This window comes from Hippoglossus hippoglossus, chromosome 6 (genome assembly GCF_009819705.1).
Source record: "Hippoglossus hippoglossus isolate fHipHip1 chromosome 6, fHipHip1.pri, whole genome shotgun sequence".
In the NCBI taxonomy this organism is placed as follows: Eukaryota; Metazoa; Chordata; class Actinopteri; order Pleuronectiformes; family Pleuronectidae; genus Hippoglossus; species Hippoglossus hippoglossus.
This window is the reverse complement of record NC_047156.1, coordinates 7,161,109-7,185,765: the sequence shown is the minus strand read 5'-3', so window position 1 is coordinate 7,185,765 and position 24,657 is coordinate 7,161,109. Positions and strand designations below refer to the sequence as shown.

The window sequence follows — 24,657 nt, the reverse complement described above, 5'->3', positions numbered from 1 at the left end:
CACAGCTGCTCTGAGGGAGATTGCACCAGGAAACATATTCTACCTACGACATGTGACATTTGAATCCTCTACCAGAATGCATTAGAGACACTCGGAAGCCGAGCCCTATACTTTCTTCTTCTTTTATTAACAAATAAATCCCCCCTTTGCTTCCTGTGTGTCTCACCTTCAGGAACATTACGCTTTGTCTGGATAAAGGTCAGATTTGCTCTGAAATAGTACAGAGACTCGTGTGTGTGTGTGTGTGTGTGTGTGTGTGTGTGTGTGTGTGTGTGTGTGTGTGTGTGTGTGTGTGTGTGTGTGTGTGTGTGTGTGTGTGTGTGTGTGAAAAACCACACTATATAAACGAGATCCTAATAATGTTTTCAATCAAAACATACAGCAGTATACTGTTGACTTTATTCTGAATCAGCACCACACACAATTTAAATTTGGCACTTTTAATATCTTCAGCAAAACCATAATAAGCGAAAAAACTTTCATTCTATCGGCAAAGTGCAGAAGAAAAAATTATAAATAAGTCAAATGAATAAATCAAATAAATACATAAATAAATAAATAGAATAAAGGAATAAACACATAAATGGAATGATAATTAAATAAATGAGCGTATAACATTTTTGTAAACCTTTAACCACATCCATCATGTGACTGGGTGAAAAGTCCTGTGCTCCACTAAACTGTGGGACAAGTTTCTGAGCTCTGCTAAGGAGTGAACCCGCCTGTATCCCAGCAGGGCCAGGGTGTCGTTGCACAGATTCTGCACGGTCCTCACGATGTCGAAGCCGAGCCGCAGCCTCCAGCTCTCCGCTGTGGCTCTGGAGTCTCTGGCGGTGGAGTACCTGTAGCTCCAGTCGGACGGGGAGGACACGTTGCTGTTGGTGTTCCTTGCAATCCACATGTTCACCCTGTCCTCCATCTCCAGCCCCGCGAACCTGTAGATCTCTGTGGCCTTGTCCTTTGGTCTGAACGCCAGGTCCTCGTACCGCACCAGTAAGTAGCGTCCCCGCAGCCACGCCGGTTTCTGCAGGCCTGTTTCTGCAGAGGCAACCATGTCCTTGCAGGTGCTGGTGATCTGCGACAGGTCCACGTATCGAGGTTGCCGTCCGGTCGCGTTCCATATTTTCCAAGCACGGAACTGATCTGAAAACGCCATCATGCGGGAGGCGAGGATGGCTCTGGGGTCACGCACCAGGTGGATTATCTTCAGGTCCAGGCGCGGATCTTCAGTCAGGGTCCGCAGATCCCCCACCTCAGGGACCCGCACAGTCTTTATGGCTACGTGTCCTCTTGACAGACACGACATTGAAGCTAAAGTGAGGTTTAAGGCCCCACACTTCTTGGGACACCAGGTTTCATCAGGCGGCTCAGGGGCCCCCGCATCTCCTGCTTCCAGGCACACGGGAGGGGAACAGAGGGCGTGGCTGGAGCTTCGGCGGAAGAAGAGGCTTGTGACGTGGTCCTGGGGCTCTGGGCGGATGTAATTCTCCATGAAGTGAAGGTCGCAGGTGTAGAGATTGAGGAGGAGGTCCCTGTACGCTCCCAGCAGGGACCGGCGGTCCAGGGTGCGACGCAGCCTGCTGCTGGAATTAGTGAAGGCCTGCTGGACGTGGTAGAGAGGCTCGAACACGTAGAAAACCCCCGGGTGCTGGTTGAGGAGCTGGCCGGTGAAGGAGGAGCCGCTGCGCGTGGTGGCAAACAGAAGGATGTGTTTCCGAGGCAACGCCACGGGAATCCAACTGTCGTCACACAGCGCTCTCCATCTGGAGTCTGGAAGAAGGAAAAGAAAGTTTACATGTTGGACTCAAACAGTTTTTTCACAATAAGCAAAAGGCACATGCACAGCCAGCTTTTTAAAACACATTTTACCTGTTTTCCAGTTTTAAGTTCTGTTAAAAGTCGAGTTATTCCATATGATACAAGTGAAAGAAAGTCCTGTTTTCTGTCATGACTTCAGGAGAAAGTAAACTCCTGAATCAAGCCAATAAGGTTTGAATAATTCAGAGGGTAAACACGCATGAGTAAGTTGCTTGTCTGCTGGTGGTTATCGGGGGGGTTTATGAAATGGAGGATCTCTAAATATAGTGCAAATAGCTAACGTGTAATTACTGCTGATGAGGAGTTGATTGCAAAGGGGATGTTGCTTTTGTACACGGGAGCCCGGCGCCGGCGAAGCTGCAGCTGTGCTATGAGAGGGGATTAATGGAGATAAATTGGAGGGTAATTGTAAAACGGATCACACATATTTCATTTCTCTGTCCTCGCCACTTCTTGGGAATTCCCTCATTTAATGCTCCGCTTTACTTTTTTCTCCCTGTTCAGCCACAGCGTGGTGCCGCCGCTCGATTCTTGACTGTGTTTCTGTCTGTAATGATTTTTCTTAGCTAATATTACCAATCAAGTGTTGAGTGTGTCTGTGTGCGACCTCTGCCGGGGCTGAAGAGCTATAGTTTGTTGTCCTATTTTTATAAAAGAGAATTGTTATTTTCAGTTTGAGAGCAGGACTTATTGACTTCATCCTCAGATTGGGTAATGCTTTCACTCAAAACCCTGTGCTTGCACTCAAATAGCCCCTGCTTGTGCTTAGATGTCCTGCCTTCAGCTCTTGTCCTCGCGCTCACGCTGCTTCTGTTCACACTTGGAACGTCCACTCCTGTACGTGTGGTTACTTTAAGCCGGTTCATGCAGCTTTATTAGCTTTATTATAACACAGGCTTCCCTTTGATGTGCTTGAAGAAAAGAAAACAGACGACACCTTCATGGAGCAGGAATCCAGTAGATCCCTGGTAAACGATGAGTGGAAAACTTAAGGATCTCAATTTTGTTTACGCTACAGGAACAAACAAGATAAATGCTGCCCTGTTTCTTTCCCTCTATATCTTATGAAACAGCATGTGAAATTGCATGTGTTTTCTCAATTTGCAGTGCGTCAACGGTGAAAGTAGCCAAAACAAGGGCGGGGCAAGTTCATTCATCATCCAACAGCAGAAGGAAACATCAGAAGGCAGAGGATAAATGCAAGTGCAGACATTTCAAATGCACACGGAATCAGAGTAAGCACGAGGAGCAGAGCTGCAGCTGAGCACAAGCAGGGGGTTATTTGAGTGCAAGGGCAGGGTTTTGAGTGAGAGCATTACCAAATCCTGAGGTGAGATCAATAAGTCCTGCTCTGACTACTGAGGGGGCACACTCTTGAATAAAGATAGGTTAAGAAAATCCATGAAGAACTAAATTCTGTAACAAAACAAGTGGATTTTTCATTATTTATATCATCTTTGCATTAAACATGAGTGCCCATATATCCATAGCTGCAGCACTACATGCTCTCTTGTGGCAGTACAGCGTGTGGGATAATCCGGTGTTCGGAGTGTACCTCTGAGATGTCTGGTCTGACAGCGGTAAGCTCCCTGGCAGGGTCCAGACAGCGAGTCCCTCAGCGTGCGGATGGCCGTGTACTGGACCCCCAGAGAGGCGCACACCAGCAGCAGCACCGTCTTCCAGGAACACTCCATCCTGCGCCCCCCTCTGGCTCTACATCCTTCACGCTGCCAGGAAGGCACAGAGACACACTATGAGATTTCATTTGAATGCTTTTTTTTCCCAGATTCATACAAGTGCAGCTTCCAATCGTCTAACGCCTGCAGCCCGATACTGAAATCCAATGAGAGGCTCCTACTGGAGCCGTTAGGATTTTTTGCTCTTGGCTGCGTCAACAGCTGAAAGTGAAGTACTTGTCGTTGACTTCTTCCATCGACATTCAACAACTTTGTCCTTCAATTTGTGTGGCAGCATTTTCTTGTGAAGTCAAATAGTAATTTGAGAGAACAAAGGAAATAGTTCATAATTTGCTTTATCGCCGAGAGTTAGATGAAAAGAATGATGCCACTCTCATCCAAGTGGCAACTCAACATGACGTCACCCACTGGTTGGTGAGCTGCTGTTTTAAGTCTTGAGTTCTACATGTTTCCAGCGCCATCTTGTTTTTTTTTTAAACTGAAGTAACCATATTTGGAGGAGCGGGGGAGGAGCCTGACTGAGAGCTCAAGGACACTGCACGCCCACCTACACCTGCGACCTGCACCCATTGGACGGTACTACCTGTCAATCACACATTATCCATGCCTTCTACAGGGCACTCAGTGTATAGTGCAATATTACAACTCAAAAAGCACCTTTCACATGCAATTTGTGTAACATTACAGTTTTTGTTCATCATCGCATTAATTCAATATCATGTGCAATATCCAATAATACTTTACTCCTTTATCATTTCATCTCTATTTACTGCCACTCTAGTTAGTATCTTATTCTTATTTCTATTGATTTCTACGAATAGGCACTGGTTCTGCATTACTCTGTATACACTTAATTTCATTAAATTAACATTACACTTGTACTTTTACTTTTATCTTTATGTTCACTTGTATTTTACTTCATATTGTTCTTTACTGTAATCTTGGAGCAAGCAGGCACAATAATTTCCTTCTGGATAAATAAAAATAAGTCTTATTTTATCTTACTATCATATCACCAATCATATCTGAAGCACTTTGAACTACATAACCTACATGAAAGGTGCTATATAAATAAGGTTTTATATAAGTTTTAAAGGTTGATTGATTGATTTATTGGCGATCTGTTCTGTCCTGTTTGTGCTAAAATAAGCGACGTGGATTAGTATTTAGCACAGCAACATGTCAGACTCTTCCTTAAACATATACACTCTTTCATAACAAAATACAGACTCCAGGAAAGGTTGCTCTTTTTGCAAGGAGAGTAAACAGACGACACCGTTTGATATTCCTAACATGAGGAGCTTAAATTCTCTGAATAAAGAGTTTGAAGGTTCGGGATGTTTGTCCCTAAAGAATCCAGCAGTAAAACACGACTCAATGCTCTGACCTTAGGCAGAGAATGGCAGAAGTAATGTCCCCATCTACAGTAGCTCCACTAGTCAGGACACCCCGCTCGCACACAGTTGCATAATTGCATTTCATTTTTGCTTTCCTTTCTTCTGGGTAATTAGCCTCTAGCAGAGAGCTGCATACCCAGATAAATATAGATGTCTTCACATAGATGAGCGCCAAAGTTTCCTCTGTTCACTTCGGAGTTCTTTGCCACTGGGCATGAGAGGGAAATGTGATTCTAGTAATAATGGATTTAGAGGGGGAAAAAATAGGTGCTGCCACGCATTTGTCCCTATTCGCCAAACTGATGGACGGTAATCACATGAGATCCCCGGGCGCAGACTGTCTGTCCATCACTCAAAGTGGCTGCACAGAGGCAATCACCATCAAAACCACAGGTAAATATATATCACGTTACTGACAAAAATAAATATCGCCTTCCCGTTTGCTTCCTCACCCTCTTTCTGTCACTCTGCCTCGCTCCAGTCGGCGTCTTGTTCATTAATGATGTCTATGTGTCCCTGGCAGACTCATATCCTCAGGAATGCATCACACTGAGCTCAGATCAGCTTTTGATGTTCCATTAATCACTAACGGTACAACACCAAAGACGTTTACTCCGCGGGTGAGAGGGGAGAGGGAGTTGGGCTGACATCATGAGCCATTCTGTTTGAGTGTGGCTGAAACACCGATCACATAATGAACTCATCGGGGTGGTGGACACAAACTTTGTGTGTTAAGATTGGTGGTTTCAGGCAGGATGACAAAAACGAGGACGGTGAACTGTTTGTGTTTCGATTCGGAGACTCTTTAAAAGCTGCTTGATCTGCATGTGCGGCTGTTGAAGGACACAAGAGACAAAAGGAAAAGGCAGAGAAATGTTAGCGTGACTGACAGCAGAGAATAATAAACTCTGACCGAGCTTCTTATCACGACAGAGAACTAGACTGTCACTCAGTCGAGCACATAACCCGGCCAAAGCCCAACAGTCGCCTTCAATTCACTCAAGCTGCAGCAACACTTTCACACACTTATAGATATCAGTTCCCTACATGTGCCTGATTTATTTCATCAAGATCCATAAATTATTATCTGGTGAAAAGGATTATGTCGACTTGAGGTTGCATTCACACGATTCCGGTTTTTGATATTGGCAGACATACATACATACATATCACGTGACCACTCACAAACACTGGGCATGCGCCTGCCGGTGAGCACAGGTGACATTTGGTTGCCAGTTGCAGAAAAAGCTAAAGGGCTAAAAAAAAACAAGAAGCAGCAATGACGTAAAGTAAAATCCTGAGTCATCGTCGCTTGTTATTGATTGTCTCTGTTGGATCAGCCGAGGTTGATGCCGGTGTTTTTTCCCGGGAAGAGGGTCATGTGAAAGGGAACCTGATGAATCAGCGAAGGCTATGTCGTGACGGAAAAGACAGATGAAAGTGTCTTCGTCTCAAAATATCTCAGTTTCTGCCCGTCCACTAAAATACAGCCCTGAACCTTTTCAAACTAAAACGGGGCCAGCACTGTTTCCAAGAAGTGAAGACGTCAGGCGTAAATCCATGGAAGTGTTGATGTGTTTCCAAACAAAATCACAGAGGATGTAGCCTGATGTAGCTCCGCACAGCTGGCTGACCAAGACACATCATATGATTCCTCAGCCACAGGTTTTGTTTTCCTTTCCAGTCGTGATCAGAAAGCTCTGCTGTGCACACTGCCGCCCTCTGGAGAATGGAAACAGATGCTTCAATGGATTAAACCAATTTGATTTGCAAGTCCTCCTTTGTCTCTGGCTCATAAGTCGTCCCCGCACCGGGACTCACAGCAGGAGTGAAACACACTATGTCAACAGCTGGAAGGGGACTGCGGGCTTCAGATGGCCTCAGCTTTTGGATCCCTCAAACAATAACAGCGCTTAGAGGGGATAAAAGCCTCGGGGACAGGATCAAGAGAAGATTACGCTGTGCGGTGCATGCTCCTCTGGAAGGTTTGAGTTGTAAATTCAGCGAGCACAGGAATCGCTGCTGCTGAGATAAGACAGCTAGCAGCAAAAGTATTGGAGGTAATGACATTTGTGCAGGGTGCAGGAAAGGCAATTGCCTCAGTGGAAAAGAAAGGCAACAAATGAAGTTAGAAGTTAGTGATGAGAGAGGGACTGAGGGATTTGGGATGGAAGTGACTGAGGGATGTGACAGAGCCAAAGATTTTTCTATTAAGACACCTCGGCGTGTTCGCTGATCCTCGGAGGGAAGCTGTTTGTTGGCAAAGTCTGATGATCAATCCTGCAAAAACACAAAGAGTTGAGCAACAGTAGCAACGGGAGGAGTCTTCTGTCCTCGCTTCTCTTTCTCTCTCTAAACCAACACACACAGACACACACACACACACACACACATACACACACACACACACACACACACACACACACACACACACACACACAAACACACACAGTGCCACAGGCTGAGAGCAGAGCAGCAGAGTGCTGCAGCGTGCAGAGGAGCTGCATCTGACCCCGGGCTACACGAGGAGCTCCTATGATAGCGGAGAAGATGAATCTTGTCCTACATGATTCCTCCAGCACACACAAACACACACAAACACACACAAACAAACACACACTCACACACACACACACACAGCCCTGAGAGCAGAGGAAGGAAAAATGAAGAGACGGGTCAATGCTTCACCCTAACTGATCTGATCTTGTCCATTGGAGAATATATTAATTTTTACAGGATTGCGACTGTGAGTTTTGTTCTAACTGTTTAGTTAAGTAACACGGAGCACACACACACTCACACACACACTCACACGAACAGTTGTGTCTCCATGACATCAGGACATTACATTGATTTCCTGGAGACAGCCTTAATCACCGTCCCCAGCCCTAACCCCTACCCTTGCCCTTAACCTAAACCAAGTCTAAACCTAATCTAAACCTACACATAACCTTAAAACATGTCTTCACCTTAAACTGTAATGATTTACATTATGGGGACTTGCTTTTTGTCTCCATAATGTGACAATGTAAACAGATTTAGATCCACACAACATGAGTAACACCTGGACCACACACACACACACACACACAGAGAGAGACACACAGTTGTTTAAGTCTAAAATGAAAGATTAATGAATTGGAAAAAATGATGCAAAGTGAAGTGATGATGAAATTCAGGTATAATATGTTCATATGGGCTGTGGACGGTGTATGAGTGAGGGAGCTGCAACTTTTGAGCAGGTCACGGTTATACAGAGAAAACATGTGTAACTAAAACCATTGATAATAACGCAGCAATGATTGGATACTAATATAAAAACAACCCTTTTCTATGAGATTCTAATTGAATGAACACCTGCTGTGTGGTTTTAATTCATGCGTTATAAGGATGAAATAAACTCTAATAGAAAACTGAGTCCATGTAGTACGTGCAGGTTTAGAGACTCTATAAGTCGCTATAAAGAGAAATAACTGGTATATTGACAGACGCCTCTTCGTTAGATCTCACTTCAGTTCAGCTGCGACTCGCTGCGCGTAAAAAACGTAAATCAATAATAATAATAATAATAAAGGGAAATCCTGCCTCACCATCAACGCTGTCCATCAGCTGCAGGGTTGCTCCGGCGGCTCCGCTCCTCCAGCCTGCATGTGTAAAAGTTTGCGAGCGTGTGTGTGCGTCGGCGAGGCGGAGGGATCCGTGCTCTCAGGGCTGGAGATGCGCCATGGATGGAGCGAGGCGAGAGGCTGAGTGAGGAGGAGGCATCAGCCCTCCTGAGACCACACAGGCTACTGGAGCCCACACTCCAGATTGGATGCGAGATTGGCTCGCCGTGCGTTACGCGTTCGTGCCGCAGGGGGTACGTGTTTTTTTACGTCTTGGTAATGCATGTGATCTGCACGGGCAGTAAATAAAACCAGGACCTACATTTCTGTTGCCGTCACTTATTTGATTTGCTTGCAGACGCGGGAGAGGAGCCGAGCGATGCCCCGTGATTCATGCGGGCGGGTGTCACCAGCTCCATCCAGGCATCAACAATCATCTCAGCATCCCACCACGAGCCACCAGCCTCCTCCTCTGTCACTGTCCCTGCAGGGAGTCTCTCCATATACCTTCAAATGGGGATCCGCACACACAACACAACACAACCACACACCTGTCCCCTGAGATTACAGCAACACACACACACTGACCTCTACCTCTGCTCATTCCACCGAGGATGGCTGCTGTCACCCCTTCCTTGCAGATGACTCCCCCAGTGAGGAGGGATGTGTGCCATATCATTGCCCCCTCGGGGGTTACCGTGGGGTCAGTTTTACCCACTGACAGCTGCATTACTCCTGGGAATGGGAACGGAATTTACCCCCCCCCCCCCAGCCACCCACCCACCCACTGAGGCAGAGTGACGCCGGCTAAAAGTGTGTCCTCACTGAGATTCACATGAGAGATTGGTGAAATAATGTGGCGGCAGCAGCTCATCCAACAGCGGAAATGAGACCTGAGATGCTGCCGTAAAGCTCCAGTGTGGCATTGGTCGTCCCAGCTAGCTAAAACCTCTTTCACACCAAAATTAGCGGGTATACGCAAGATTTTTCCTTCAGGAGTAAACCCGCTAAAAAAGGCAGTTGACCCCACGAACACCCACTAACATCTGGCTTTTGTCTGCAATGTGAATGGACTTGATTGGCGACTCTGCAGCAGACAGGGGGTTTTAAAGGAGCAGTGATGGAAACGTGATACCCAGGTGAACTTGCTCATCTTGATAGCGAGGTCGAGAGAGCGCCTCAGATGTTGGTGCGTTCGTGATGTCGAACATAATCCACCTGGGGCAAAAAGACAGAAAGGTAAACTGCTGCAGTGAAAATTCAGTTAATTTACCTTTTTAAAGCAGTTTTACCTACGTTTAAATAACCTGTGTATACTCTCTAATTTTGGGTGTAAGAGGTAGAGAAGCTCTCTCACCTTCTGTCTCGTGAATGTTGCATCTTGCATGATACAAAACAAAAATTGCATTTGTTTTCCAAGATGTAGTTCAACGTTCAACGTGTGGAATATCGTCTTCGAGAAAAAGTGCAGCGTCAACATCTAGACTGATAAAATAATGAAGATGAAGAAGAAATTTGCGCGAAGACAAAAGCCAGAAGTTAGGGGGCGTAAGCATTGTTTTTGAACAGAATGGCTTAACTTGTGTTTAAACTCGGGCAGTGTTGGCTACAGCAGAATACACAAATTCAAAAGCAGACAAAAATTGTCTCACCAGAGGCACCGAGGGACAATACCAGCAAAAGGCTTTACCCCACAAACGACAATAAGGTGCCAAGAACTCCCGGTGAGTGATACAAGAGCGTCCTGTGCTCCACGCCTCCCTGCGCCGAGCCCTCGCTCCGCCCGCCCACAGCATCGATTCCCCGGCTCTGGGGAGCCAAACGCCCCCGCACCTTCTTGGTGAGATTGGAAACAGGCAATAAGAAAAAGTTGAATTTTCAGAGAGCGGAAACCGAGTCCTCCAAGGGCCTCCCTGTTTAGCTATACCCACACTTGTTCCTCCACCACGCACAAATGCAAAGAGCACAGAATCAAACGTGTGAGGGATTCAGTGCCTCCCTTTATTGTTTTCCCAGAACCATCAGGCTCTTAACAAATGCATCGTCATTCCGCACGCTTTCTTCCCCATATCTGATCCGTAACATGACAGCAGTCTTTTATCACAACGCGGATGGAAACGTTCACTTCTGTTTTTGAATAACCTTGTCTCTGTATACCTCGCTTTTCTTTTTTTTGTAGCTGGGCTCGTTTGGCAACTTCTACACCTTCCACTTCTCATGTAAAGACGCAATCCTTCAGTCAGCTTGTCACGAGGGAAAGCACGTCTCGCAAAAGTTATCTAAGGGAGGGATTTTTGCCTTTGGAGGAAAGCCACTGTTTCTATACACTACATCTCATTTGAGGGAGTGAGAGGGAAGAAAGGCAAGAGGCTTTTTTCAGCCCTCCCTCGCTATAAGTGCAATAAGCAGGTGAAAAGAAATCTCATTTCACCCACTGCTATGCCAGCAGAGACAGCTAAATTTAATTCACCAAACAACCACACCAACACACTTGGTCTATCGCTCAGTGGTATTGCACAGGCAACTTCTGAGAACTTCTCCGCAGTTATTGTTGCTCATTCAGTAATAGCAGTTATTTAATCTAAAGCAAGAGTTTGACAGTTTGGAAAATACACTCATTTCCTTTCTCGTTGAGAGTTTGGTGAGAAAATTGATACGTCGCTCACGTACAGTTTAATACGAAGCTAGAGGAAGGAGGCGTTTAGCTGAGGAAAAACACTGAAAACAGGGGGAACAGCCTTGCTCTGTCCAAAGGTGACAAAAACCAGGAAGATTTCGACTGTGGGTCCAGAAAGTGAAGCCAACGAGGAAGTGCCTGAAACCTGTAATTCCTCAAATGACTCAACTGGCTACAAAAAGACCTAAGTTTCTATAGAAGTCTATTAGAACGTGACCTACTTCTTTATATTATTATACAAGGTTTATGGTCTCAGTCTCTATTTTCAAGTCTTCTTCGATAAAGCAAGATGGCCGCATTTAGAGTTAAACAGACAATTAAGCAAGGTGCAAATTGGGGCATAGATCCCGAATATCACACCTACGTTGTTTGGTCCAGAACCTTCGGACTTTTATATCTTGTCTGAACAAAAATAACATTAACGGTGCCTCGTAGTTCGACCAATAGAGGTGTTCTCAGTCCAGATCAAATTGGACCATGATTCAGTTTGTTCGCAGCCTGAAAGCTTTTTTATTTGTTTCAATCTCTGACCAATTGCAGGAAGTTGAGACAGCATTAAACAATAGAAGAAGAAATAGAAGCTGTTATGATATAACTTCTTGAATGACAAGGACGTTAATTTGGTGCATTCGAACTAGTTCTGCACCTGAAGTTGGAGATGCTTGGAGCACAGTTCATTAATTTTCTCCTGTCAAACCACCACACAAATTGACAACACGCTAAGGTCAGACACACGCCTCGTCTACAAACCAATCAATGTCATGTATAGGCAGACGCAGCCCATGTAGGTGATGACGACCGGACGTATGTATGTCAAACTAACTTCTGTAGTTCGCTCCATGAATTACAATGTGAAACCAAAGCTAACCAGATCGAATATAAAACAATTTAACGAAACATGAGCTAATGGTGTTAGCTTAGCTGAATGACCAGGCTTCTTTCCCCAATGTTTTTGTCCCCTTAATATTTTCTGACTCTTAATGGGGGGGTCATCATTGAATTCGGTGGTTCCGACCCCAATTAGACTCAGTGTCTAAGTGGGTTTGATTGCTTGTTATCCTGAAGCTCACAGAACTCCTGACCCTCTCTGCTGCCTGGTGTCTCACCCGTCACAGTCGGCTCTCGATGAAAACTCCAGCCGACCATTTTCACAATCCAAAGCTCTCAGCTAACATTTACTCTGCCGCCTCGTTCCCACCCGGCTTGCCAATTTCGCAGGGCTCCATTTATTAAATTTGGACGGGACTGGTAGTGAGGTGCTTCACTGCTGGCAGGATGGGAGAGATCCGCTGAGTGACACGTGGGATGATGAGGGGAAGGAAGCGTGTGGGGGAGGAGGGGGGAGCGAGAAAGTTTACACACTCCATCTGTGCGACATGGGTGTGGCTGTGCCGCCTCACGACGCACGTCTGCGTGATTGTTTTTGAACGAGAGATCTCTTGAATATAGATGGTCTCATTTTCATCCTCCTGTCGGCTGAGATTTTTTATTTCAGCTTTTATCCATCAGACTCTGCACATGAGTGAACAAGTCGTCTCTGCTTGCGTCGGGGATCCGTGCCGTCTACAGAAAAACAAAAAAGACTTGTAATTATCTGCTATAAACATGCAGGTCTCTCTTCAATGAAATTAAAACTTTTTCCTGGTTTTTAACTTTCCTCCTGGCTTCCATCAGGACTTCCACAGAGGACTCCTTTTCTGCTTCTTACATACCAGAAGAACCAATTACATAATGATGCATTTTCTGGTCCAACCGGTTGCTCCTGTTCACAAAATGTTTCCCTTATGATACATCACACCGACTAATAAAAAGGCGGATAAACTAAATTCTGCTTGTAAACGTCACAAAATGAGCAGGGGATTAAAAACCAGACCGAGTATTTGCGATGCTCCTTCTGTTCTCCGACGGTTTCATCACACAGGGGAGCCGAAGTTTTATCGAGTATCACAGCGTCTCAGCCTCACGCCCTCTGGATTCTACGTTGTAGACTTCAAATCAAATCTGCTGGACGGGAAGTCCGGAGGGAAGCCGTTTTTTTTATTGGGAGCATTTGATTGGTCCCAGTCTCGCTTGGAGTGGCCCTCTGAAAATAACAGACATAAATTCCTGCATGGCTGCGATCCAACCAGACACCTCCACATGTCAGGGTATAGAGCGAGCAGACCGCTATTAGGGAAGAAGAAGCCCCAAGTGGCTTGTCTCTAACATTTTGTTTGTTGCTGTTGTTTTTTACCCAGAGGCCTCCTGCTGCTACTGTTTCATCCCCCTGCACCTTCACTGTAAAACCATCAGCGGTGCTCTCTGGTGCATAATTGGTGCCATTAGCAGAACACATCACACGCTCTCAGACACTGTGGCTAGACGGCAGCAATAGTGAGTCTCTCTCTCTCTCTCTCTCTCTCTCTCTCTCTCTCTCTCTCTCTCTCTCTCCCTCTTTCAGTCCTTCTAGCTCTTTATCCCCACCAACTGCTTCACACTCACAGGGCGCACAGCCATCACATTTGTGGGAGTAATAGGCCTGGCAAATTACAGCAGATTGGGCCTCGGCAGGCTCAGCCCCGCAGCCGCCAGGGAGCATGCAGCAGACGAGCTGATTCCACAGAGCGCGGCCTCCTGATCGCACAGAAAGACGGAGTGTGCTGACATCCACTCTCTGGGATTTTGATTGTAGCATGGGCGCGAGAAGTGGACCTTTGTGTGTGTGCGTGTGTCAGCGTGAGAGAGAGAGAGAGAGAGAAAACTTCAGATAATCTTCAAATTGGAAGTCTGGTCACACGTGTGTTCTGCAGAAGTTGTGCGAGCCCAAGTGAACACAGGAGACTCCGAGGAACAACTTGTCTGAAACACAATTTCCTGCCTGATTTCATTGATTATTTCCGTAACTTTTTCTTCGTCTCAGTTTGCTTAAACTTGAACCCGCATGCAGCTCGGGCCGACACAGACATGCACTTGCAGCTCAAACACGCCCTCCCACACAACACAGATGGTCTGAGAGATGCCTCGACAATTAAGCAGATCCATTTAAAGTCTCTCGCCGTAATAAGCCGAAAGAAGCCTGCTGCTGGATCTCGGTGTTCTCCGAGGCGCTCTGATTGTTCGGCGCCGTGTCGGCCCTCCCGGGGCCACTCGGGGTGTGACCGAGCCCTTTCTTAATTACACCTGAGAGTAACAGCTGCTCCTCTTCCACATCTGTGTCTCCATCAATCAAACCAATGAAGAGGAGCAGGCTGTTTGGAGCTAAATGGAAAATATGGAAAACCTTCTTTGCTTCCTCCTCCCTTTCTTCTTTTGTACTCATCTGATTCATGCGTGCTTCACATGTAGAAACAAATATTTGTTAATATCCCTGATTTAGTATTGAAAATTCTAACCCCACATTGGTTACCTCGTCCTTAGAGTATTTATGGCCCCAATGAATCGTGGGCAGAAAACCGAAATTCTTTCTCAAATTCATATTTAATTCAAATCTCTTCTCCACAAATGTAATGCTATTCATACAATTGGTCGATTTTTAACACTTTGAATGCCTTTTTAATAAAAGTGCTTCATCTCAGGGTTGTGAAAGGAGACAACACACAAAGAGGGGAAATCAGGAAAAGACATGATTTGTAAAGGACATCTACATTATCAATTTGTTTTTATATATCAGCTTTAAAGAAATAAAAGAAAAATGACAATAACATCAGCTAAAGAGAAACAATCAATTTAGAATTTTATCTTCTGTCTTCCGGTTCATCCGTTGGAAGCAGCTTCCATATCAGATATTGGCTCGGCATCAATTTAAAAACAAAGATGGAGTATGATTTAATGTTTTATATGTAGCAGCTGAGCAAATATTTCCTAACGGAAGCCATATTTCCTCTTAGGATGCACTGGCACTGTACATAAATATTTATCAGGGCTCCAAAAGGTTAAGTGTGTGGGAGTAATAGAATCTGGCAGCTGAAAATACTGCTGAAGCACAACATCTCCGGATTGTTTTACATGATGGAATAGCTTCATAAATCCACGGTGCTACCTAATGGCCCTCGCATGAATCAAACATCACTAAAGATGTATTTTCTGCTTTTTTTTCTTAGCTCATAGTGTGAAAATGTTGAGCAACGACAACCATGGAAATAAAAATGATAAATGTAAACACGTCTTTTTAAAGCAGTGACACTGATCGGACAAAAATCGGAAGGCACCGAAAAATCTGTATTTAGTAAATATGCATTAGAAGTGAATCCAATCCTCTCATGAATATTGCAGCTTGTTGCTGCCTCTGTGGAAGATGTGCAGGAATGCAGACTGTGACCTGGCACGTCAGAAGTAATGCGGCGCCATAGAAACACCATTAGAAGCCGTGTTGTTGATTCAAGATGGTGGAGGCAGCGGCAAAGTCTCTATTGGGACATTTATTCACTCTCATGCCACAAATGAGTTTATGTTATGTTATTTATTTTCAGTAAGGTATTGTATAATGTATACTGTTGTATTGTACGTCTACATCTAGCAGTCTACATCCAACACTAACTCGGAACCCCCCCAAAAATACTTTTAACATTTGGATTATTTTCTGGATCAAACAAAAGCGACATAAGATGTTATTAGAATTTTGTTCCACAGAGCCAGGTTATCCTTTCCCTCCTGTTTCCAATCTCCCTGCAAAGCTTCATACTTGCTGTACGGACATGAGAGTATTATAAGTTTTTACTTTTAACTATGAGTAATCAAGCAAAATAGCACATTTCCCCAAATGCACTATTCCTTTACAAACCAGCATAGGAATCAAGTGACTCACTCTAAAGGCTGGATACATATTTGAAACACCTTATGAAATTCATCTTATACTCTGACTGTGCAGCATGTGCAAGATTCATTATTCACTATTCAGTGAATAAATACCTTATGGCCGTATAATTACACAAGATATAACAACCTACAGCTGTAAATGAGCAGCAGTTTCTGCAGACTCTGGTCAGATGAGCCGTCAGATTTCTACTGGAGGAGTGAATGAACTATTCTTTGTCAAGATATTCAATCACTTTGTGTTTTAATGATGGAGAAAATGGTTCAACACGCCAAAACTTATGATCCACATAATTTTCATCCTTATCAAACCACTCAGGAACTCCATGTGCCCTGTGGGATGAAAGCATTGTCATCCTGGAAGAGGCCACTCCCGTCAGGATAGAATTAAAATGTGTGGATTTGCAGTGACATGGCCTCAACGGGGACAAGTGGACCTGAAACCAGGCCAACAGGCTCAGGTCAAGCATTCAGGCCGGCACCGCTCTCTCGTCGTGCTCCACACATATGCACTCGCCCACTTCTGGAGAATATGCTGAAGGATGACTCATCTGACCACATCCCCACTGCTGTAATATCCCTCTCTCTCTCAGATAGTCAACTGATTGTTCCTGCTGACACAGTCTGGTCATGTCCTTAATTGACATTCTCAGTTCCTCCTCACTTTTTCCTTTCCCCGTACGACAATACACAAGCATCAAATGTGTGCTGTCGACCATTTTCTGTTTACTGACGTCTTTACCGGGGATCTAAAGACAGATGTCCCTGTTTTTTCTGTCTGCAGCAAATTCTCTCAAAGTCACATCTTTTCCTCTTGTTGTCGTGATGAAAAATCTGAATCATCTGTTTTGTTATGTTTTGACGCCCAGGATTACTAAAAAAAGGGAAAATCAGGAAAGAACTCGTAAAATGTTGGTGTGGGTTCGGGGTTAGGGGTTATTTAGTGAACTGATATTCATGACTGTGTGAAATTTGGTGCAGATCCAGATTTTAAATGTGGTTTCATAAGGTGACTGTTATGGGCATTGGTTTATTCTGGCATATTTAGGTTTTTCCTTTAATTTCTAACTCATAATAGCGTAATTCAGGACACTGGGACTTATTCATGTTTGATGTGAAGTGAGGTCAGGGGGTGAGAAGAGAATCGGAGCCTCTCCTCGCCTTGTTATTACTGACAAAGTGAGGGGGGGAGAGAAGAGGTTTCCAGTGGCCTCGCTGTGGACGTGCTCCCCTTCAGCAGCTCAACAACCTGCATAACAGCACTAAACACGTTGTTGATTAAATGGATAATTACACTCTTGTCAAAATGCAAGAATTTTTAAAACCACATCTTCTCAGTAACAAGCTCTTCGAGCCGCACAAATCAAATTCAGATTAGATGACGATGATACATTTATCTTTATTCAAATTCATGTGAGCTCGTTACAAAAGAGACCTGAAGCGCTTCAGCTTCCTGAGCATGACACCACGAGACTCGGAGGCAGCCGCTCATATTTTCTTAAAAACATAAACTGCACATCCCTCTGTACATTGTCGCGTACAATAAAATGCACAAGAGAATCGATAAGAACCCACTAGTCAGTAATGCTTATAATCACTTTATACTCTATATCCCATTTTGTGTTTTGCAAACATAAACTGCAATATGGGATCGATACGTTTGGCTCTGCAGCAGTGTGCTGCTTAACTCGCTCAGTACTCAGCTACAGCACATATTGATTGAATATCGCAGTTAATGTGTGTAGTGTTGGATGAGACAGCCTCAGGTATAGATCCCGCACACGGAGATGTAAGATACTTTAACATGTGTCATGTCCGGTGTTTATTGTTTTAGCTGGCATTTCACATTCAAAATGAACATTTCAGCCTTTTGGAAAAATCAAAGTATTGGTGGCACTTTTTCCCCCCTTGATCATTATAAGATATATAAATATCTATATACATGCAGCAACAAGGTTCCTGATTTGGGGAATAGAGCGTTTAAAACAAGCACTTAGAGAAGGGGAGATCATTTGAAAATTTGAATATATACAATATATTTATACAGTATATAAATATACAATAATGATTTTGATCTTTGGCTAATTTCTTGCATGGTAGTCTGCCATCATCCCAGTAAAATCCACTTTGCTCCTTCAAAGCTGCACAAATCAATATCTTTATATTCACACTGGATCAAATGACAGTTTGTAATGTGAAGGGTTTGCTTGTAATGATAAATACAGACATTTAGCATCAGCCTTTTGTTCCTCTTGGCTTTACAGTACATTTTGGCATCTTCATTTGTTTTGGCACAGATTCACTCATTTGGTCCAATGTCAGTAATGAGATTCACATTGTTGCAGCTGTTTCTAGCACAAAACCTTTAACAACCTACCAGGTGCCAAAAAGTAGGATAAACCAAGTTGGCATCTAGCAAACTGTTTTGTAGCTAAAGAAGCAGATATGTCTTCCAGGAAATGGTGGAGACCAAAAAGGAGCAAATGTTGGCAGGTTCATAGAAATCCAATTCTAACTGAAGTGTAAAACAGGTCTGTGTCTTCTTAAAATAACAAACTTCTCCTGAGCTGTTAACAGTCACATTTCTTTAATGTGCAACACGATACAATGAAATCATTCTTTTGGCAGTGGAGCTTCAGGTACTTTCTCTGTCGCTCCACCTTATCGACACCAAATCAATCTGTTGACAGCAGAGCAGCCTGACTGATTTTCAGTCCTCACTTAATGACAACCTACAGCTGTACGACATTCTCCGTCCATCAGATAAGTCAAAATCACTGTTAACGTGAACTGTGTGATTAAACCTGAAGAGACACTTTGTGACAGGATGGAATGTGGACATTTTCAGTCACTGGTTAAAATTTTTTTTTCAGATTTAACTCGATAAATATTAAAATCCATTGTCGGTGTCAGCAACTCAGAAAAGAAAGTCGGTTTAAACATGAGAGTATAAATACAACCATTTCATAATGGAAAACATTTCAATAAAGATGTGATTTATGGACATATTTCATCGCACAGTTAAGTTGGATATAAAATACCTCGGAGCTACTTTACAAAAGCTGTTAAGCGCCACATTCATCACCAGTTAAGCTCCTAGTACAACCAGGATCCTCAGTCATTTTTATTTCCCTTTCCTTATTTATTCCAGAACGAGATTTTGCCATTTTTTTCCTGATTACAATGGCTGCAGCAATCGCTCCAACCACCAGCAGCGTCGCCACTCCTGCCACCGCGGCGTAAGCAGTAACGTTAGAGGCCGCCGGCGGGTCAGCAGTGGGGTTGGCATCAAGTTTTCTGTTCTTCGGATTAGAGGTCACAGGCTTGATTAATGTCAGGATGGTCTCCTGTTTCAAAATGCACCTGTGCCAGAAATGGTCCTCACCATATTCATCATCCTCTATATGATCATAATCATATGGGTAATCGTCATCATCGTCCAGTAACGCAGGTTCTTCTAAAACAACACACCAGTACACGCCTGCATCGTTCATCTGCAAGCCGGAGATTATCAGCGAGGAGCCGTTGTCAGACAGAGTCACTCTGCCCTTCAGATCCTCCAGGCTGGGAGCAGTCTTGTCATCTGAGTCAAGGATGAGTTTATATTCCCCTGACGTCTCAGTGCGGTACCACAGCACACTTTGGGGATCGTTGTGGCTAACTTTGCATTCCAAAGAAATGTTCCTGCCTCCAAAGTCCATTTTTTCTTGGGGTTTCTCTTTGGGACAGTGCTTCAGCAAAAACTGCGGCTCAAGTGAGGTGGAGACACATGAATATTCCCCAATGTGTTTATCAGTGACGGCAGGAATCACCAACGAAAGGTCCTGTGATCTATCACCAGCTGATATATACATCTCACTGTTCCTCGTGCTGCTGCTGTTGATCTTTCCCAGTGGTGTATCCCATTGCTGGTCCTTTTCATCAGAGGGGCACTTCAGCACCACTCTGTCCCCGTGTGACACAAATATGTCCCTGCTCTCGTTGTGGTCTGGTAAATACAGGTCTTGGAAACTGAGGCAATTCTTACCTTTAATCACAACACAGTGAAAGTTCCGCGAACTCTTCAACAAGCTCTTGTCAATCACGAGACTGGCCCCTCTGTCTCTGACCTCCAGGAGACCCTTCATCTCCTCCACCACAGGCTCCAGTGACACGCCGCTGTCCAGGAAGAGTGTGGTTTTATAGGTAGAATACATTTCATGGTACCAGCGCACAGAGGTTCCCTCCAGACCAGTGGAAGTGCTGTTGCAAAGCAGCTCGACCCCTGCAGCTCCCTCCTTCAGGATGATCTCCTCAGATTCAACCTCCTCATCGCACACAGAGAGCTGCTGTGTGAGCTGGCTGACGAGTTTCTGGTTCTGCCAGCATTCCCTACGATAAATCCCAGAGTCCATGTGCGTGAGGTTAAGTATCTGCAGCCCGAGCAGCCCATTGTCGTGGTTGAGGCTGACGCGATCCAGCAGTTCATCTGGAGGTGTGACGTCCGTGCTGGTGTCTGAGGAGTTTCCAAGCAGCTTGTCTCCCCCCGGTGCAGATCTGTAAACAACAATATAATCGACTCCGAAGCAGTACCCCAGCATGATAATGCTGCCCTGCACTCTGAACACGGGATGTGGTTCCTCGCTGTAGGCCCGGTGGAGGAGCTGGAGGCAAAGAAGAAACTCAAGACACCAAAGGGAGGTCATCTTGTCTGGCTGTCCCGGGCCATGTGCTGCTCACACTCTGGGGAGGCGTGCATACAGTAAGCTGGTTTTTACTGTATCCACTGCTGCCTGTCACTTTGGATCCACCTCCAGCTTGTTCCCTCCTCTTCCACAGACCCACACAAACACAGATGCACAGCGACAGACACACACACGCCAAGTTACTTGAGCGGGTAGTGATGCATCAAAGTCTTTAACTTAATTGTGCCAAGTCTGAGACAACGGATGGAGACAAACAGAGCATAATAATAAAAAGTTAGGATTCTGGTTGTACATTTACAGCGTTGCTGTGTTGTCGGAGTGGATTTCTCTCCGCTGTGGGTGTGGTCAGTCACCATGACAGCAGTTTAAAGGAGTGTTCGTTTGCACTTGCACTTTGTGGAAATTCCGCGCAGGCAAGAGTCATTGCTATGTGGAAATGCACCCGGATCATGTTTTTTGCCCCAACATGCCCCTTATTAAAAGAGCATGCTAATCTGAACTCAATCTCTGAGGTATCGGGTATAATGTGTTTCTGTGTTCTGGCAGCTTTCATTTCACTATTTCTTCTGTCACTGCGAGGCAACACAAAACTCCCATTCATTCTGGAGTTGGGTCGTGTGATACACAACATAAAAGCTGTAAAATCCAAATGGGTCCAGTCGTTTTATAATTCGCCAACAATATTTTAAAATAGAAACATTTCCTGTCCTCGGGAGAGCAGCCTCATGATGTTGGAGTTTATATTTTACTTATTGTTCATGTTACGTTAGGTTTCTTTATTCTAACCATCATTGTTAATGTGCAATCTGTTTTTCAATGACACAACACAGTGGGAGGTTGATGGTCTTTTATTAGTTTAATATAATTTCACTGAGTGTGAGTTCATGACATATTTTGCTTTTAGTACAACTGAACACAGCTATTATGTTATTGAACTCATAATCCTGAGCTTTAGCACAAGATAACTGAGCCACTAAAAACTAATTTTCTGGCAAATGTAAATGTGCTTGTTAATATACAAAATAAACCAAACAAGGGTTAAACCTGGTGTATGAACAGGAAACAAATCAGACTTTCTGTTTTACACTCGGCTCTGACTCTAAGATGAAATCTGAAACAATGATAGTCTGTGTTATCAGGAACTGGTTTGTTTGTTTACTCCTGCTCTCTCTTTTTCAGGATGTAAATGTTTTGAAGTTTCTCTGGTATTTAAGTGAAAGATAAACCTTGCTGGGAAAACCCATTAAAACACATAACACTTTAGCCACATGTTGAGGAAGTGGGTCACGTGGGACCTTTGGTGTTATGTGGAGAAATCAACCTGTTTGTTAGACTCTGGGCCAAGTGAGATGAAGGTCAAGAAAACTGGTCGACTGCGGAGCAGAGGTGGTCCTGGAGAAAAAAGTTTTGAAAGTTATCTGGACAAAATAATGTATCCTTTGCGACGCAGCATATTCTACCCAGGACCCGAGCCATGGGCCAGAGCCAAAGAAAGTGACGGAGCCTGGGAAAGCTTTTGTGTTAAAAAGTTAAAAAGACAAAAAACAAATAGATAGAGACACAAAATTGCCACAAAGAGACAAAGAAAAATAACCACAAAGATGTAAAATGGCCACAAAGAGACAAAAAAAAACAACAAAGACAGAAAAATAACCACAAAGAGATAAAACGAAAGAGACAAAACGACTATAAAGAGATAAAAAATGACCCAAAAGAGACAAAAAACAACCACATAGAGTGAAACCCAACACATAGAGACAAAACGACCGCACAAAGAGATGCAAAATGACCATGAATAGATTGCATTGTGTGCTAACATTTTGTATCTCTTTCAGTCGGGGGGGGGGGGCTTTTCACTATCTTTGCCTAGGGGTCCATTTTCTTATAATCCGTTCATATCTCGTCTGTACAAAGCTGCACCAAGTGTGTGAGCATCTGCGAGTGGTCTGACAGCCTCTATCACAATTTGCCTTTGTTGCCCAGCGGCAGTTTGGAAAAGCTTCTTCTCTCCTCTTCCAGTTCAATGGCTTTTGTTTACGTCTTTGTCCCGACGTCTGCTCCCTCCTCTCCATTTTGTCTCTGGCTGATGCCGCTGTTCCCTGAGCACTGGTGTGTTTGGGCTGTTGTTACCTGGTCACTGTTGATGCTTTCATATTTTGTGCAACCAGCAACAATGAGAGTGGGAACATAACAAGTCAAAGTATGTGCCAACACGTCTGGATTTCAAGTTCAGACAATTTTCAAACACCTACTACAGTTATCTTATTTGCGTCTTTATTTGACAGTCATTGGAGAGAGACATGCAGTTTAACCAGGAGAGCTGCCGCTGACCGACTATCCGAATGACTTTATGTGAACCCACAGTTTCTCGACAGCCCCTCCGGAGTGTTAAGTGCATGTCTGAAAGCAGCTTCAGTTTCTATCAAGGAGCGGATCGTGTTAAATCACAAGGATTGTCCATGTTGTGTAAATATTATAATCAGGCATGGTGGCCTTGTGGTTTGGCATTTGTTATGACTCCTTTTACGAAGAGTATTTTAGTTTTGATCTCGGACTCTCTATTACTTTTCCTGTTTTCCTCGTGTTTAGGTTTGTGTTGGATTTGTGTTCTCCCTGACGTTCCTGTTTTTTTTTTGTAGTTTTTGCTCCTCGTGTGTTTCCACCTTGACTTCCTGTCTTTGCCCTGTTTCCCGCCCTTGTGATTGTCTACACCTCTTCCTCATGTGTTTCACCTGTGTCCAATTACCCCCACTTTTTTTGAATCTGCATTTTTGGGGCCACCTGCTGCATAAAACCTGACAGCATTAGTTTTAAAAACCAAAGTTCAATCCTCATCCCTGCCTTTGTCGTCCTTCTCTCTGTGGTGTGGAATCAGTTAAGTTTGTCTTATCAGTTACACATCATGTATATTATCTTTATGTGTGCCAAAGTGTCCTTGATTTGTGTGCTAAAAAAAGTTATGCACATAGTTGCACCTTATGAATGTGTGTTTGTGTGAATGGCAAAAACTGTACAGTAAAGTGCTTGGAGTAGTCATTGAGACTACAAAATAAATAAATACACACCATTGACCTTATGCTTTATCTTTAGCTTCAGTCTGTGTGTCTATTTTACTTTTGACGATTCAGTTAATCAGTTGATTACATTTGTTTTTTTGTGATTTCTTTTCTCATGTTAATCCTGCTCAAGTTTTAAGTTCCTCATATTTTGCATATAGAGAAAGAGGAGGAGTCAGGAGAGGAATGTACTGATTGCGTGAGTTTGCTTAAACCCTTGAAGGAAGTTTGAACAGGTTGACTGCAAATAGAAGAAGGGTGAATGAGGCTGTTATTCTGCAGGCCCACATGTTGTGTCATATCCCTACTTCCTCTCTGAGGAACGTTGTTCCCCATGAAGCACGATAACAACACCCTCAGTGCTCTGCGATAACCAGCTCACTCATGTCAACATACTGGCTTTAAAAAAAAGAAAGGACGCACCAACCTGTTTCCCCTTCGAGGCGTTTCATCTGTTTACTAGTACATAAACCATAATGAACCCAGCTACCCACTCAGCAGCAGCGGCTCTCGTGCTGCTGAGGGAACAGCTTGCCGAGCTGGTGATCAAGCATCATGATTAAGCACCAACTGTGAGAAAACTCTCTGTGTGTTCACTCCAATTCAGCCCTGTGCTGATTGCACTCATCAGGGCCTCCGTATGCTGCCGGCTCTGGAGCTCTGGAGCTGCACCAACTGCTGGTTGAGATACAAATGTTATTTGGCCAATTTCTTTTTTAATCACTGGCCATACGGGCTGCGATAAAAGAGCAGGAGCTTTGAGGAGGGGGGGGAGATATCGGGGCAGTGTGGGCGTGGAATCAAATGACACATCGACGTTTCTACATCATGAATGTTGAATGTTTATCTTCTAAGAAATAAAAGCTTTTTTTTCAGGGTCCAGTTTGAATTAGAAACGTTTGTCGTGCTTCGTTGCATTGCTCACCACCGC

At 44.2% G+C, this 24,657-nt stretch overlaps 1 protein-coding gene across 2 annotated transcripts; it reads right to left on the bottom strand.

The window, feature by feature from the left end:
• Window positions 1-281: 281 nt before the first annotated feature.
• si:ch73-62b13.1 (uncharacterized protein LOC100002270 homolog) lies at window positions 282-10,436 on the bottom strand. 2 transcript variants are annotated; one of them, XM_034588815.1, is made up of 3 exons: window positions 10,208-10,436; window positions 3,374-3,545; window positions 282-1,770 (listed from the first exon to the last, which is right to left on the bottom strand). In XM_034588815.1, exons 2-3 carry the CDS (start codon window positions 3,510-3,512, stop codon window positions 644-646), a joined length of 1,266 nt encoding a protein of 421 aa, XP_034444706.1. In that variant the 5' UTR covers window positions 3,513-3,545; window positions 10,208-10,436; the 3' UTR covers window positions 282-643. The 2 variants fall into 2 exon arrangements, with proteins under 2 accessions (XP_034444706.1, XP_034444705.1); XM_034588814.1 differs by lacking the exon at window positions 10,208-10,436 and adding an exon at window positions 8,503-8,655.
• Between the last annotated feature and the right edge of the window lie 14,221 nt (window positions 10,437-24,657).